Consider the following 18,610-nt stretch of genomic DNA (forward strand, 5'->3'; position numbering starts at 1 on the left):
ATGCCGGGCCAGGAGACAGCCATGCCGGGCCAGGAGACAGCCATGCCAGGCCAGGAGACTGCCATGCCAAGCCAGGAGACAGCCATGCTGGGCCGGAGGACCACCATGCCAGGCCAGGAGACTGCCATGCCGGGCCTGTGCCGAGGCCGGAAGTTACGGGAGAACAGGTTACAAGAATGGGAGAGGCAACCTCGAACCTTTGGAGCTGAGTTTCCTTGTGGATAACGCACACAGCACTATCGGCATAGAGGCTAGATACATCTGTCATTTTGATAGATTTTAGAGCCTGCCATCTGACGGAGTGTGCACATTGACTGTTTCCATATCTGAAGGGAAGGTGATGGTCAGAAACATGCTGAAGAAGAAGCAAACAGAGTGGGATCTTGTCATAGGTTTCCTACCAGGAATGCACCCAGCCATACCCATCCCAGAAAATCTTCAGGGAAAACCACAGCTGGCCATGACACCTCATTTTCCTACTACGGTAGCACAATCTTTCAAATAATGCTCAACAGACTCGCAACACATATTGTCACCAAAGGCCACACCACATGAAACATGTATTTTTATCAATAAATCTCTCACATTTGCACTTTAGTTTATTAATGAGACTTAGTGCTTGTCATTTTGATATTTTTTCGAGTGGGTGAATTATATTGCAGGCTCAGGTGGCTGTGCAAGTGCAAGAGGAATGCAGGTTTGCTTGTTTTTGGCATTCAAAATTCAAGACAATTAGTTGTGATGATGGATTTCCTGAGCTTGCTGCTCAAATGTAGCTGGTGTTCTACCTCTTCATTACATCCGCCAGCTTCCCCTTACAAAGCTGCATTACAGGAATCCCAATTAAATAGTGTAACTGAGCTTCACAGAAGGTAATTCAGAGTCAAAAATCAAGTGAAATGATTTTCAATTTAGTGAAATTGTTTATTTCATCTTCCATTTTTGTACAGACTTATTAAAATAGCTTAATAGCCTGTCCCTGTTTTGAAACCACTCCCTAGAATGCACCACCTTCTAATTCCCAGACTAGCTAAAACAGATTTTTTGATCATTATGTTCATGGAGCTTGATCTGCACAATTGACTGTTGTGTTTCCTATTTTACAAGTGACAACATGCCAATGTTCTCCATTGATTACAAAAAAGTTTAGGATATACTTAGATCATAGAAGGGGCTATATAAATGTAGGTCCTTTCCTTCTTTCTAGCTGTACAAAATATTGCCATCATAAGCCTATGGTTCTGCACCTGATCCCCAGGATTGATTCCATTAAATCAGATAGGTCTCGCAGGGCATTCATTCTGAAACAAAACATCTACCTTAAAATAAAATTTCATTAAGACTAAATCTTTCAATCTCTGGAACACAAATTGGCACAATGTGATGACCATTTGATCTTCCTCCTTTACATCCTAGAGCTAGTGAAAGCATTTAGGTAATGCACAGTCAATCCATGTTTATTATTTTTATATTCTGCCCAAGTCGCTGATGCCTGTGGGCTATCTGCAGCATAGTCTCTTAAATCCAAACCACAGTCTACTCTCTGCTATTTCATTTAAGCCAGTGGCCTATGATGTACAGGCTTCTAGTGACAAATTTGGCAAACCCACAAATATTGAACTAAATACATTTTTGTCTTCCAAGTAAAACAGAATCTAATAAAAAGGCCCTTCAGCAAATGTAGGATAGAGTCATACATCATGGAAACAGACCCTTCAGCCCTACTAGTCCATGCCTACCATGTTCCCAAACTAAACTACTCCCACTTGCCTGTGTTTGGCCCATATTCCTTCAAACCTTTCCTATTAATCTACTTATCCAAATGTCTTTTAAATGTTGTAACTGTATCCACATCCACTACTTCCTCTGGCAGTTCATTCCACACACAAAACACCCTCTGTGTAAAAAAAGTTGCCCCTCATGTCCTTTTTAAATCTTTCTTCTCTCACCTTAAAAATATGCTCATTAGTTTTAAAGTCCCCCACCCTAGGGAAAAGACACTTGCTAGTCACCTTATCTGTGCTCCTCATGATTTTGTAAACCTCTATAAGGTCACTCCTGAACCTCCTACACTCCAGCAAAAAAGATCTCAGTCTATCCAGCCTATTTTTATAAAGCTTCCAATCCCAGCAACATTCCGGTAAATCTTTTCCGAACCTTCTCCAATTTAATAATACCCTTCCTATAACGAGGTGAACAGGACTGCACACAGTACTCCAGAAGAGGCCTCACCAATATCCTGTACAACCTCAACGTAATGTCTCAACTCTTATACTCAAAGGTCTGAGCAATGGGCAGATGGAGAAGATCATGTTGAATGCATATATCAGAACACATAATTGTACTGCCATTTCTGCTGCTCATGTCAGGGAAAATTTTCAAATGAGCAGTACCAACCCATAGGTTATCTTTCTCCTTTGTTTCTTCTAGAATCAACTCTCTTGGGCTCTAAGCTAACAGTTGTGGAACATTTTATTGTGGAACCTGGTTGTGGCTGTAGGTAGAAACAAATCCATTCTATTTCTGGTCTCCCCAGCAGCTCAAGCATACACTGAAGAGATACTACAACATTATTATTTCTGACCTATTGACTGACCATTGAAAAGCACAGCATGATTTTCTAAACTGTCCAAGGAATACTTTTCACTAGCAATAAAGTAGGTGTAAATAACGAAATGATCTTTTCTGCTGTAAAATCCCAAATGATACCTATCATTCACTTCAGCCTGAAGAACCAGAAGGCTGTCTGCTTTGTTCTGGTAATTGAAGCCAGTTAATAATTAGATGAAAACAGCATCTGCACAGTTTTAATTATTGGCTGGAGGTATGTAAACATTTTCGAGCAGTTGTGATCACAACTGCATGCCTGCTATTTGACTTACGATGGTTCTTGACAAATTCATTCATATTTCAATGCTTTTGTCATAAATTATATGTAATTCATTAAATGCAGACATCATAAAGCAATGCAATTTTAGAAAGGACGTGAAAGCATTGGAAGGGATGCAGAAAAGAATGGGGCTAGGGATAAGGAATTCTGGTTATCTGGATAGATTGGGAAAGCTGGGAGAAGAGAAAATTATGAGGAGATTTGATCGAGGTGTTCAAAATCATGAGAGATCTGGACAAAGTTGATAGAGAGAGACAGTTCCCAATGATGGAAAGGTCAAGAACGAGAAGACACCAGTTTAAAGAGAATGATGAAAGGAGGGAATAGTGACGTGAGGAAAACAAATTCACACAGCTAGGAAATGGAATCAATGCCTAAGTGCCTGGTGAAGCAATTAGTTTCAATTGCAATTTACCTGAAAAAAATCTTTTCAAGTGTTGCTTGGGTAAAAAAAAGTGGTTGAGTTTGACTAGTTTGGCAAAGTTACTCTTGCAGAGAGCCAGCACAGACAAAACGATTTGCCTCTGTGCTGATTCTATGAACTTGGAGCCACTTACTGCTTCCAGAAAAGCTCTCCCAGAAACCCCACTGGATCCAGAGACAGGTCAGCTCCCATGAAATCAGAAAACTACCGACGATTGGCAGTAAATATCAAGTAAAACTTGGTCATAGGACTATGTTGCATTTACTCCACTGACCACACTAATTAGTAACCTGCCCAACTGGTTGGCAAATTCTGCTACCATGAATGCAGTCCCTTGATGCAGAACTTGATACGTGCATAGGGAAGCAACTCGTACAATTGGCCAAGTCGTGAAACATACATAGAATAACAATAGGCTGATGCTTAGGACGAAGCTGATATTGCCTGTCTTCTCAATACCTTCTTGCGTGGTAGTACAATGTGGGCTACTTACAGCTATCAAGAAAAGAAGCTTAAGACAATTTTCATTTTTTCCGTCTGTGGCACTGTATGGGTGTATTTTCTCAAAGGCTGAGCACCCAGTTTATCACTCGGCAATCAGACATGGCTTTGTTACCTCAGATACATGGGCAGGGTTGAAGATGGTTGCCAGTTATCACAGTAGAGGGTCACTAGCTATCGATAGAAACAAGTGACAACCACCCTCTGTTGCCTGGTGTGCACCACCAGGGTGGCCAATGGTTACAGTGGCTTAGCAGCAGTCACAAAGCTGAAAACAACATCCTATAATGACACTTAGGGCAGGACTTGCATCTCAAGGATTAGACTCTTCAATGATCAGCAAAAGTGCTCCATATGAAGACACCCTATCCAAAATGTCCTCGTTTACTGTGTGTCTATCATCTTGCATTGATAAAAGAAAGCTGAAGCTAAAGACTGAGTGTTTGGTGAACTGTTTACGAATTGAATTCACAAAATTCTCCAGTATGCCCCAGCAAACATTTTTGGAGGCAGCAAACAGACCCCTTGTGATCTCTATGAAGGGAATTGAAGGTACCATGTGATATTTATCAAGTCTTAATCCTGCTTTTATATTTTGCCATACTCCCCAAGAAAATCTCAGAAAAGCCACTACAATTTTCAGTTTGAATATCTCTCATTTCCAGCAACACAATGGGACTTCCCCTTTGATCTATAATTCTTGGCCTATCAATAAAACTATCCAGACCAAGATTTACATAGAAACATAGTAGAGTTGACAAGGGGAAGCCAGTTGATGTAGTATATTTGGACTTTCAGGCAGCGTGTGACAAAGTCATAAGAGATAAATGTGCAAGATTAGAGCGCATGGGATTGGGGCAAGTGAACTGAGATGGATATGGAAACTGGCTGGCGGAGAGGAAACAAAGAGTAGAAATTAATGGATCCTTTTCAAATTACAGGCAGTAACTAGTGGGGTGCCACAGGGATTGGTCCTGGGACCCCAGCCATTCACAATATATATTAATGATTTCAGTGAGGGAACAAAATGTAACATCTCCAAGTTTTCAGATGATACCAAGTTGGATAGGAGGGTGAACTGTGATGAGGATGCAGAAATCCTTCAGCATGATCTCGACAGGTTGGGTGAGTGTGCAAATCAATGGTAGATACAGTATAATTTGGATAAATGGGAGGTTATTCACTTTGGAAGCAAAACCAAGAAGGCAGATTGCTACCTGAATGGCTGTAAATTGGGGAGGGGAGTGTGCAGCGGGACCTGGGTGTCCTTGTGCACCAGTCGCTGAGGGTAAGCATGCAGGTGCAGCAGGCGGTAAAGAAGGCAAATGGTATGTTGGCCTTCATTGTGAGAGGTTTCAAGTACAGGAGCAGGGATGTGTTGTTGCAGTTGTACAGGGCCTTGGTGAGACCACACCTAGAATATTGTAGGCAGTTTTGGTCTCCTTTTCTGAGGAAGGATGCTCTCGCTCTCAAGGGAGGGCAGTGAAGGTTTACCAGGCTGATTCCAGGGATCGAGGGTCTGACATATGAGGATAGATGAACTAGGTTAGGATTGTTTTCGCTGGAGTTTAGACAAATGAGGGGGGGATCTCATTGAGACTTATAAAATTCTAACAGGACTGGCCAGGGTAGATACAGGGAGGATGTTCCCAATGGTGGGTGTGTCCTGAACCAAGGGTCACAGTATGAGATTTGGGGTGGACCATTTAGGACGGAGATGAGGAGACATTTCTTCACCCAAAGAGTGGTGAGCCTGTGGAATTCATTACCACAGGAAGAAGTAGATGCCAAAACATTAAATGTATTCAACAGGTGGCTCGATATAGCACTTGGGGCAAATGGGATCAAAGGTGATGGAGAGAAAGCAGGATTAGGCTGTTGAGTTGGACGATCAGCCATGATCATGAAGAATAGCGGAGCAGGCTCAAAGGGTCGAATGGCCTCCTCCTGATCCTATCTTCTATGTTTCTCTGCCTATGTTTCTATGTATTGTAAGACCTGTGTCATCAAATACATCAGGCAAAGCAATAGACAATGCAGGATGTATACAATATGCTAACCATCATAATGTGAATGCTCCCTAAAATCACAAACTCTGCAAAGATTAGACACATAAAATATACAGTGGGAGATTTTGGTTTGCCTGCTGCCCAGTCACACTGACAGATCAGACAATTGGCAGACGATAAAAGGCTTGCACCCACAGACTGTCTAGTTCAAATTTTGTGCCTTGACGCATTGGGTGGAATGGCTTTTCTGCCTAAAACAGCCTCACTTCGATACTTGTTCCAGTTTTGGACATCTACATAACTGTTAAATAATATGAGAAAAGCATGGCCATTTTACCTATTGGTACTTGATGTGAGGCAAACTCATGAGCAGTTCGCAGGGGTATTAGAGAATCTACTCCAGAAATGGCAGACATAAGTTTTCTAAATAACAAGGTGTAGAGCTGGATGAACACAGCAGGCCAAGCAGCATCAGAGGAGCAGGAAAGCTGATGTTACGGGTCTGGACCCTTCTTCAGAAATGGGGGAGGAGAAGGGGATTCTGAAATAAATAGGGAGAGAGGGGGAGGCAGATGGATAAAGGAGCAGATATGTGGAGAGGAGACAGACAGATCAAAGAGGTGGGGATAGAGCCAGTAAAGGTGAGTGTAGGTGGGGAGTTAGGGTGGGGATAGGTCAGTCCAGGGAGGATGGACAGGTCAAGGAGGTGGGATAAAGCTGGTAAGTAGGGGGTGGGGGTGGGGGTTGAGGTGGGAGGAGTGGAAGGACAGGTTAGGGAGGTGGGGACGAGCTGGGCTGGTTTTGGGATGCGGTCGGGGGAGGGGAGATTTTGAAGCTTGTGAAGTCTCTGGAACCTCCTGGAAACCGATATCCATTTCAAGCCTACTGACTCCCACAGCTACCTAAAATACACCTCCTCTCACCCACCTTCCTGCAAAAATGCAATCCCTATTCCCAATTCCTTCGCCTCCACCGCATCCGCTCCCGAGATGAGGCATTCCACTCCCGGACATCCCAGATGTCCTCGTTTTTCAAGGACCATAACTTCCCCTCCACAGTGGTCGAAAACGCCCTCGACTGTGTCTCTCACATTTCCCACAACTCATCCCTCACACCCCCTCCCCGCAATAACAACCAAAACAGAATCCCCCTCGTCCTCGCGTACCACCCCATCAACCTCCAGATCCAACGCATCATCCTCTGACACTTCCGCCATCTGCAATCTGACCTCACTACCAAAGACATTTTTCCCTACTCATCCTTATCTGCCTTCCGGAGGGACTATTCTCTCCGTGACTCCTTTGAGCACCTCACGCTCCCCACCAGCCCCACCACACCTGGCACATTTCCCTGCAACCACAGGAAATGCTACACCTGCCCCTACACCTCCCCCCTCACCCCCATCCCAGGCCCCAAGAAGACCTTCCACATCAAGCAGATGTTCACCTGCACATCTGCTAATGTGGTAAACTGTATCCGCTGTTCCCGATGTGGCCTCTACATCGAGGAAACCAAGCGGACGCTTGGGGACCACTTTGTGGAACACCTATACTTAGTTCGCAACAAACATCTGCACCTCCCAGTCACGAAACATTTCAACTCCCCCTCCCACTCCTTGGACAACATGTCCATCCTGGGCCTCCTCCAGTGCCACAACGATGCCACCTGAAGGTTGCAGCAACAGTGTCTCATATTTCGCTTGTGAACCCCGCAGCCCAATGGTATCAATGTGGACTTCACAAGCTTCAAAATCTCCCCCGACCGCATCCCAAAACCAGCCCAGCTCATCCCCATCTCTCTAACCTGTCCGTCCACTCCTTCCACCTCAAGCCCCACCCCCACCTCCTACCTCCTAGCCTCATCCCGCCTCCTTGACCTGTCCATCCTCCCTGGACTGATCTATCCGCCCCCAACTCCCCACCTACACTCACCTTTACTGGCTCCATCCCCGACTCTTTGACCTGACTGTCTCCTCTCCACCTATCTGCTCCTTTATCCATCTTCCATCCGCCTCCCCCTCTCTCCCTATTTATTTCAGAATCCCCTTCTCCTCCCCCATTTCTGAAGAAGGGTCCAGACCCGAAACGTCAGCTTTCCTGCTCTTCTGATGCTGCTTGGCCTGCTGTGTTCATCCAGCTCTACACCTTGTTATCTCAGATTCTCCAGCATCAGCAGTTCCCACAATCTCTAAGTTTTCTAAATGTTGTTTTCAGGGTCAAGAGGAGCATGATTGCTGGTTCTGGCCCGACTGAAATCTTCCATCTTGCTGTATATCCTTTTATCTGTCCACCCATCACACTCTGGCTTCCCCATCTGTTTTCAATCATTAGTTCTGGCTTAGCTTCAACCCTTGAGACTGGTTCCATAATGCAAGCGTGCTCCCTGCCAGCTGTCCACCAGATTTACACTGGAGTTGAAAACTGTCTTACTGTCTTCCATAATATCTGGATTGTGGTGGATGAGGTCCAGTCATTGGGAGCTGATGTGATGTGCTGAAAATGTAAAATGATTAATGTATCCACAGGGAAGAAAAGAGAGAGAAACAAAGCAAAGTAAGAGGAAGTGCAGAAACAAAAATAGAAATTGGTGGAAACGCTCAGTAGGTCTGGCAGCACCCGTGAAGAGAAATCAGAGTTAATGTTTCAGGTCCGTTGACCCTTCCTCAAAACTTGGACTTTCCTTAATTTCAGAGCTGCACTGTGGAGTATAGGAAGAGCCTTTCTCTCTCTCTCTCTCTCGTTCATGGCTCAGAAAATCTAAAATAAGAGAATAAGAAGTTTTAAAAAGAGGGATCTATTCCATCGATGCAAAAAACAATAAACATTTTATTTATCACATTGCGTTTCAGGTTTGTGATCCAATTCCAATCAATTTCTCTTACTGGAAATGATTATCAAAAACATTTGGAAACTTATTTTTGGAAACCACTAAAATGTCAGCTTAGAAAACAAGTGACTATGTCAGGTCATAACTGTGTTTGAGAAACTGGAATGCTTTATTGGCCTTGGATGTAATGCCAGACAGTGAAATTGGATCAGATTTTGGAGACTACATGAAAATAAAGGACATGGGTGAACCCTATATCTGACTTATTGATAGTTTAATGAATCAAGCTTGTTTATCAACTATAAATAATTTTAAATGAAATGTATTAATCTGTCCAGATGCTGGAATATTTAAAAATGTGTCTTTTTTGTTTTCTTTTTCTAACCTCTAACCCCAACCCAAATCTCCCCTCCCTTGTTCCTTTAGGCAGTCTACAAAGCATGGCTGTGCTCGGAATATTTCAAAGCCACACAGCTGCTGTGTCCTCGCAGGATTCCTTGTAAGCAATACTGCCTGGAAGTCCAGGCCCGATGTCCGTTTATTCTACCAGACAACGATGACCTAATCTATGGCGGATTGCCAAGCTTCATCTGCACAGGTACAGACCCATCATTGGTAAAGACAATATGACTCTAGCCCTCTGTTTGCAACATTCTCAAAGGCTTCCTCCAGTGATTGTTCCACCATCTCTAATCCCTTGCTGCATTTAGACATTGCATGACCGAACGAGATTCAGTCATAGCTGAGCTTGATCCCGTTCCTCACAAAGCATTCAAAGACACTGTAGAGCTATATACTGTGGATGCTGGAATTGTGAATCATAATCAGGCAGCATTGGAGGCAGATCAGTCACCAACTCTTGGGTAAAAGAAAGACTTGCATTGACATAATGCCTTTTACAACCACCCCAAAGCCAATGAAAACACAGCAGCCAATAACTGACAGCACACTCCTGAAAACAGCATAGAATAACAATCTGTGAACTGTTTTTTGTAATGTTGTTTAAGGGGCAAGTATTGGCCAGGATACGGTAAAGGAATGAGATGTCAGCAACATGTGTAACAGTGATGATAGACATGATGCAATGTAGCTGTCAGCACCATATGATTATGCCAGGACATCTAGAGGTACACAGAAGCTCTACCAGTGTCTAGGAAAATCTGTGTGTCTACAATGCTATAAATAGAGAGTTTTGAGGATAGCATGTTGGACTCAAGAAATGGTATTTAAGGCCAAAGCTAGTTAGACCCCATTCACACAGTGAAAAAGACACTGAGGCTAGCAACACTTTTGCAAAAACGCATGCATTGGATCTTTTATGTTGAGAATGTCTCCATATTTCCTCTCAGCATTCAATGGCATTAGCATCATTGCATTCCTATCATCATCTTAGGAATTGCCATTGACCAGAAATTGACCTACACCAGCCAGACACACACCGTGTCCACAAGAGCAGATCAGAGGCTTAGAATTTTGTGGTAAATGTTCACCTTCTGACTCTCAAAACCTGCCCATCATGTACACAGCACAGGTCAGGAATTTTATGGAATATTCTCCATTTGCCTGCAGCAACACTCAAGGGACTCAACTCAGGACGAAGCAGCTATCTTAATTTAATAGCCACCTTAACCATTCATTCTCTACACCACTAGTACAGCAACAGCAGTCTGTACTATTTACAGGATTCACTGTAATAATCCACCAGGGTTCCTTCAACAGCACCTTCCAAACCACAACTTCTACCATCTACAAGGATAAAGGCAGTCGATGCATGGGGATACCACAAATTGCAAGCTCCCTTCTAAACCACAGTTCATCATGACTTGAAACAAACTTCTTTCAGTGTGATTGTGTCCAAGTCCTGGAACTATGCGCATGAGGCGTCAGTTATATGACTCACATGAAAGACAAAGTCCAACAAATAACACTCCCTCAGTAATTTAACTATTGGAGTTAACTAAAAGACCAAAAGACATAAGAGCAGAAGTAGGCCATTCAGCTCACTGAGTCTGCTCCAACATTCAACTCCACCTTCCTACCTTTTTCCCATAACCCTTTATTCCCCTACTAATCAAAAAATCTAACTGTCTCAGCTTTAACGACCCAGCCGCAACACTCTTTTGTGGGAAAGAATTCCACAACTTCACTAAATATAACCAAAAGAACTGCAGGTGCTGTAAAAAACAGAAGTTGCTGGAAAAGCTCAGAAGCCTGGCAACATCTGTGAAGAAAAAAAATCAGAGATAATGTTTCAGGTCCGGTGACGCAAGGAAGGGTCGCGTCAAACAGGTTCAATGATAATCAGGGTGAAAAGTTTTCACTCAGTCAGTCTTCATTTTTAATTGCTGCCATCTCTCTCAGCTGCAGGCTCTGAATGTGGGTCATTGCAGCCTCTAGGGCTCCAGGGTTGTGTAGACATCATCTGCAACAAGCCTCAGGCCATGACTGGGGACATCAATCACACCTATGCCACTCCTCCCTGACAACTGTACCCATCCAAGCCCAGCCTCTGTTTGCAGATGCACTGAACACAGTTGGTTTTGCAACCCACGTGGAGGATTTGGTGAAGAAGAGACATTGCCTTTTTCCTCACTTAATTTCAAGTACAAGTGCACATTGAAAGAATTTAATCACCCACGGAACCAACCACCCCCCACCCACGGAACCAACCACCCCCCAACCAAAAGGGAAAGGCGTCTCGTTTATTATGAATGCCACCACCAGGTGGAGCAATGAACACTCACACTCAAGAACACAGTGTCATGGTCAGTGATAACACAGTGTGGAGCTGGAGGAACACAGCAGGCCAGGCAGCATCAGAAGAGCAGGAAAGTAAACGTTTCCGGTCTGGGCCCTTCTTCAGAAATGGGGAGGGGGAAGGGAGCTGGGAAATAAATGGGTTAGGGCTAGGGTTAGTGCCCATTTCTGAAGCAGGGTTCCTCCAGCTCCAAACTGGATTATCTCTGACTCCAGCATCAGCAGTTCTTGCTATCTCTGTCACGGTCAGTGATGTCACAGGCCTGAGGAGCCAAGAAGGTGAATCTAGATGAGGAGGTCAAGAGGGTGTAGGATTGTGAGAGGGGAGGAAGTGGAGATAATCAGCAACAAGTGTGGGCAGCATGCAGCAAAGCGTTGTGGGGGTGTGAGGTAGTGGGGAATAGAACTGGGAGTTGACAGGCAGCAGAGGGGGAGCTGGGAGTTGACAGATGTCAGGGAAGGAGTAGAGGGTTTTGGGGTAAAGGTGCATGAGCGGCTCCAGTGGCCAGGTATCACCCAGCGGCCTCTGTGAGGGTCTCCTTCCCAGCGGTTCAGCAGCTGGAGATTCCCTGGCAGCAAAGACGGGATGTGCATGGCAAGGATCCTCACCGTGGAGACCCACTGGCAGACATTGGAGAAAACACCACTTCATCAGCCCCAGCCTCTACCCACTACCTCCTCCTGCCCAGCCCTGCATCCCCAAATCTTTCATCCCCAGCCCCTTCTTTCCCATCTTCCTCTCATCCTCACTCTTTCTTACACCCACTCCCCTCATCCACAAAACCTCCATCCCCAGCCCGTCATTCCCCAGCACCTCATGCCCAGCCCAGTCTAATACCATCAGCAACATATGGAAATGTTTACTGCAGCCTGTCATGGTCAGCTGAAACAGTCGGCCACACATGCACAGGGGAGCCATTCTGCTGTTTTGGTTAATCGTAATAATGACCATTTTAGTGCCTCGAAAGAGACCTCAATATCTCTCATACTTTGGTTTTGAGAACAACCCTTTAAGGGTTCAAGATTAAGCAAAGCTTCTTTCATTGTTTCCCCTTTGCAAAGCCAAGAGTGCTCATGAAAGAATTCAATAGGTATTTATGCTGAAAGAGCTGGTGTTTAACTCAAAACGTTCTGTGACTGTATCCCGATGAGTCTCGGGAATGCAAAATTGCCTCACTTCATTCTTTTGGCTTGGCTTTGTTTCCTCTGTGCTCCCTTTTATAATGGGGCTATGTCTGTTGTCCTCTACATCTATTTCCTGTTATTTGGTCAGCCTGCTACCTCCTCTTCCCTTTATCTAATGGACAGCGTACATGGTTGCCAAACTGTCAAGCCTCTGGGCCCACATTACAATTATGCAAACTATTCCAGGAGCCATTGAGTTTTTTTGCTGACTTGGTTCATTTCAGTCCGCGTGGTGGTAAGCACATTCTCTGTGGAATGGAGAAAATCAGTGAGTACTTTCATTCCTATTCCATATCCAGTGACTCCTGCAGGAAAGTGCATTCGCTGAAGACATAGTCAGCTCAACAGCAACGCTTCTCATGGCCAAGTAAATCGCTTGCACTCGTTGTGGCATCTACTTAAAGAAGGGTTGAGGTATCAGAGGAATTTCAGCACATGGAACCTCTCTCTAGTACCCTCGGGGGGGAAAATGTTGGAATATAAAAGAGACAATGCACTGATGACAAGTAGCAAGTCCAGTAGAGAATTCTGGGATTTAATCGGGAAGCATCAGATGAGGACGAGAATGATCTTAACAGATACCTTCTTCATTTTTTGTTTGCTGTACTAAGCTAAATATGAATGAAGACAATATGCTTTGAAGAGAATTGAAAAGGTGCTGTATAAATGCGTGCTGCATAATTGTTTCCTAGCTGGCCATTGTTTGCAGTTAGGAAGAATGAGAGTGTAAGTAGTATGTAGCTTAACTGATTGCATTGTGACTGACTGTGAAGGAGACAGATATCTTTAAAGTTTATCATCTCACAACAACATACAATACATTACATCGTATCTGCAACTCCTTAGAGAGGAAGCATGAGGTGTTTGCCAGGATTCTTCATGCAGTTGGTGGGCATCACAGGGTCTGGGCTGTATCATCATCCCCAAAATGACTAGAATTTAGTAAGTTTACTTTAGAATTTTGCTGTTTATTATGACAGTACCCCCTAGAGGCAGTCTACTGTAACTTTATTAAAGATATTTTCTAATCAGTCTATCCAGAGATGTTATTACGCACTTGAACCTAAGACTGCCCCGACAGATAGAGATACTACCACCGCGCCACAAGAGCCCCCTAGTTTTATTGAGTTTGATTATTTTAAAATAGTAGAAAATAGTTTAGCCTGATCCACTCCACCCGCTTCCCAACTGATGAGTATTCAAGCTCCACCACAAATCCCACAGATGACCAAATTATCTTATGGCATACCCCTGACCCCAGAAATTCAAATGAGATCTGGATTGCTACTGGTCAGCAGACCAAACTTCCACCTAGTCTTAGCTACGGCCATGGAGAACCTTGGGCCATAGTTGGTTGAGTGACGGAGGTTGGAAATATGCTGAGAATTTTTATTCCTCCTGTTTGTACCTTATTTTTGAACTGGATTCGTACTAGATTAATGAAATGCTGTAGAGTACCTGCTTGCAAAATGTTTATTCAGTGGTGTTTAACATTGAATAAAGTAGTACCACCAGTGGAACTGTTGGCTACTTTTAGCTTTTATAATTGTTAAAATCTTGTCAGCTGTTTTTAATCATTAAAAGCCACAGTTTGTGCTGGTGAGCTATACCATGCAAAGTTTGAGCACTATGTGTAGAGTCCAACATTCCCCAGCTTTATAATGCTGTGGAAACATGACTATCATTAGCAGGGCTGTGAAAATAGACCAATACCATATCATTTAGCGAAACATGAAAGCAATAGGGTCAGTGATACGCTCTTTCTCTATGTAATTCCTTTTTCTGCTTTGCCTTGTCTCAATTGCTTTGTAATCCACCTGCCTATGGGATTTGCATCTACTGCTGCATTAGATTTATTTCTCTTACTTTCTCCCACTGACTTCCAAGAGAAAGCAGAAGAATCCTCGTTCAATGCCGATTAATATCAGAAACTGGGCAAAGAGAAATTCAGGCCTGATGATGCATTAATTGCTATACCCACAAACAGCTAAATCATACATTAAGGCTGTACTCTGTTTTGGAATTTTGATTGATGCAGGCATAGGACACTGAATCAGGGCTGTAGTATTACAGGTTTGGGTCATATATTAGCAGGAATTGGGAAAAGAGGAATTAAACACCAAGATAGTTAGATCACATTTTATTTGCATTATAATGCAATGGAAATGCTTATAACATGTGAATAAATTACACTGCATCCCTCTTTTTAAAAAGTTGTTTTTTTAAAAAATAAACTTTTCAGTTCATTTCACTGTAGAACTGAAAAACAATCCAATCTTTGAGAATAGGCACACTTGACAAAATAACAACGGAATTGTTTTCTTCTTCGGTATATATTTGTGAATTGAGCCTAACAATTGGTGTACAAAGTCTTTCTGATCTTCTCACAACTAGTGGTTTCAATTCATAATTCATAAGATTTTGTTTTTTTTCTTTTGGACAATCGCTTTATTTGCTTTCCTTCAATCCGCTTTTATAATTTTGTGGTTCATGATCTCAGCAAGTTTATAAACAGCCTGTATTTTTTGGTTATTTATCTTTTTCTAACAAGTTTTCACGTTGTTCAAGATGTCCTCTCACTCTTGGTTCAATTCCGGTTGCAATCTTTTGTTTTCCAATAGAAATAGTTGACTCAGCCATGGTTGTAAAGCAGCTTTGGCAGCTTACCTCTACAATCTTAACAGTAAATCTGCTAACCAATCATTCTAGATCACCATCTAGACCAGGCTAATACTCAAAACATCTGGCTACAGATTGTATGCTAACAATTCCCATGTGTTCTATATGACATTCTGCCCGAAACTTTGCTCTTAAAAACAAGGTATTGCCACTCTGTAATCTTCCAGTACCCTTGTCCAACTATATGAGCTCTTCTCATGTCAAATCTAAGTGTCTCTGGGTCAAAATCCTAGACCCAGAACTCCTTCTCTAATGGCATTGTGGATCTATCTACAGCTCATGGATTACAGCAATTCAAGTAGATAGCTCACCACCACCTTCTCCACGGCAATTAGACATAGGGAATAGCCCAGTCAACGATGCCCACAAACATGAATAAAAAACCTTTTCCTTCAACTCCATTTACTTCCTGTGAATGAAAGAAACTGCTCTAGCTGCCTGCATTATCTTATCTGTCCTTGACTTCTTTTACGGAATATATGAAACACTGCAATCTTACAGACAGGCCCCCTCCACATGCTCGTTTTCATTACATTAGTGACTATCGGTGCCTCTTCCTTCTTCCACCATGAACTTAAAAAACTTTGTAACTTCAACTTTTTTTTCACCATCACCTGGTCCGTTTTTGACTCTTCCCTTCCTTCTCTTAACTTCTTTGTCTCATTTTATGGGATATGCTAACAACTAATATTCACTACAAGCTCATGGACTCCCACTGCAACCTTGACTATACCACTTCACACCAATTTCCAGTAACTCCAGTCCATTCTCTCTGTCTCTTCTTTTCTGTTTCATCCTTTCAGACGATCCAGCTTTCTACACTAGTGCTTCTGATTTGTCTTCCTGAAGATTTCCCCCCCCTCCTCCCAGGCATAACTGACAGGATCTCCCCTATGTACTGGCAGCATCTGCGACAAGAAAACAGAGTTAATGTTTCAAGTCCAGTGACCCTTGTTCAGAACAGAAGGGTCTTTTCTGAAGAAGGGCCTCCAGACTCTGTGTTCTTTCCACTGATGCTACCAGGCCTGCTGAGTTGCTTCATCATTTCTGTTTTTTGTTTGTTTCAGATTTCCACCATCCTCAGCTTTGTTCCTGTACTTTCATGCACTTCTACACTCACCCTTTCCAATCCTTCACCCAAATATGATAGGGCATCCCTGTCCTCACCAGCCCCCCAAGGTCCAATGGATCGTGCTCCAGCACATGCATCACTTCCAGTATGATGCCACCAGTAAATACACTTGCACTTCCTCTCCCCTTTCAGGATTCTGAAGAGGCTGTACATTACATGACACCATTTTCAGACAACTTTCTGACAGCGCCATTCCATGTGAGCACAGGAGATGCAACAATTGCTTTTTTAAGTCTTCACTTCTTAATATCCAAAACCTCAAGAACCCTTTCCAGAACTAAGGAGAGAAATCATGAGCCCTGGTGCTTTTCCTATTACCAGGTCCCATACTCCACCTCCATTTTACACTTTCAATCCTCAATAGTTTCTGTTGAGCACCTTCATGATGTGTTTTGGTCTGATAGAATGGCGCAGCAAATAAGGAGGCCATTCAGCCAATCAAAATTGTACTTTCAAAGAGAAACATAGTCAATCCAACTAGCACCCCCTCCACACACTTAACCTGTTCTTTCTATATTTTACTTTCTCCAAACTTTTATCCAATTTTGTTTTGAACACGGATTTGAATCCATACCCAGCACAATCTCAGGGAGGGAATGCGTTCCAAACATTAATCGCTGTTTGTGTAAAAATATTTCCTCATGCGGGCTCCAGTCCTTTTGTCAATCAAATGATGTTAGCTCTGAGCCATCCAATCCTTCAGCTACTGAAAGCAGTTTGCATTTATTCTAAACCCTTTGCCATTTTATACATCATCAAATCTCCTCACGCGTCTTGTCTCTAAAAAGAACAAGCCCAGTTTCTCAGTTACTCCTCATCCCTGGAGTCATTCTGGGAGATTTCTTCTGAAGTATCTGCAAAGCTTTGACATCCTTCTGGTGCCCAGAACTGGAAATTATTTTCACAGTGGGTTCAAACTGTTTTAAATATATTCAACAAACATCTTAACTCTTGTACTCATGCCTCGATTTACAAAGCCTATTGAAAGCGTGGATTTCAGTGATCCACTTTGCAACCAGGTAATCAATAAAGTTGCCTAGTCCCAGAAGACCACACTGCTGTTTTCTTATTAAACAAAGAGAGAGAGAGAGAGACAACATGTAGCGGTTTAACCAGAGAGTACCATGGCTCAGGCAAGGGGCAAGGTTGAAAAGGTATGACTTCCATGTTAACACTTTACAACCATGATTTTGTGAGGCAACTGCACACAACTTCGTCATTCATACTGTATAGCCAGCTTTGCGTATTTGAACTTGGCTCAAAGTAATATCCAAAAACATCCAACAGATCTGAACCTCACACATATCACAAACAATAACACCATGTACAAATTTGTATATCTTGAACTCACAGTGAGTGACCATTTTCCATTGTACAAGACTCTTGGTTTTGTTTGCAAAAGTGGCAAAACCTGGCAGCTTTCAACACCAACTAATTCACCTGCTTAATTGAGCTATTTCTTTTGCACAAGCAGGTTTTTACAGGAATATTACATTTTGCATTGAATTAAATTATCCACACATACATATACCCAACATCAAGAGAGAAAAGTATTGCAGACACAGAAAATTTGAAACAAAAACAGAATGTTCTGGAAATATTCAGCACGTCAGGGAACATCAAAGTAAAGAGAAACAGAGTCAATACTTTATGTCCATGATCTGCAATCTCTATGACAAAGGGTCAGGGACCTCCCTTTCTCTCTGCACAGATGCTGCCAGATGTGCCAAGAATTTCCAACACTGATTGTTTCAACTGGGGGAAATAAAACCTTCTGCCAGCCCTCCAAAAAGCAATCAAACTTCTTGTGAACCCAGCAACAGCTGCCTCAGAGACAACAAGGTGCAGGGCTGGATGAACACAGCAGGCCAAGCAGCATCATAGGAGCAGAGAGGCTGACGTTTCGGGCCTAGACCCTTCATCAGAAAAGGGGGAGGGGAAGGGGGTTCTGAAATAAATAGGGAGAGAGTGGGAGGTGGACAGAAGATGGATAGAGGAGAGGATAGGTGGAGAGGAAACAAACAGGTCGAAGAGGCGGGGATGGGACCAGTAAAGGTGAGTGTAGGTGGGGAGTTAGGGAGGGGATAGGTCAGTCCAGGGAGGACAGACAGGTCAAGGGGGCGGGATGAGGTTGGTCGGTAGGAGATGGAGGTGCGGCTTGAGGTGGGAGGAGGGGATAGGTGGGAGGAAGAACAGGTTAGGGAGGC

At 43.3% G+C, this 18,610-nt stretch overlaps 1 protein-coding gene across 1 annotated transcript in view; it reads left to right on the forward strand.

Annotated features, from left to right (window-relative positions):
- The window catches only part of nalf2 (NALCN channel auxiliary factor 2), a 385,965-nt gene that overhangs the window by 328,835 nt on the left and 38,520 nt on the right, over positions 1-18,610 (forward strand). Inside the window, exon 2 of the mRNA XM_048605397.1 lies at positions 9,077-9,248. Coding sequence (XP_048461354.1) covers positions 9,077-9,248 — 172 coding nt within the window. The remainder of the gene's footprint in view (positions 1-9,076; positions 9,249-18,610) is intronic.

The sequence above is a fragment of the Rhincodon typus genome, chromosome 14, assembly GCF_021869965.1.
Source record: "Rhincodon typus isolate 14 chromosome 14, sRhiTyp1.1, whole genome shotgun sequence".
Lineage (NCBI taxonomy): Eukaryota > Metazoa > Chordata > Chondrichthyes > Orectolobiformes > Rhincodontidae > Rhincodon > Rhincodon typus.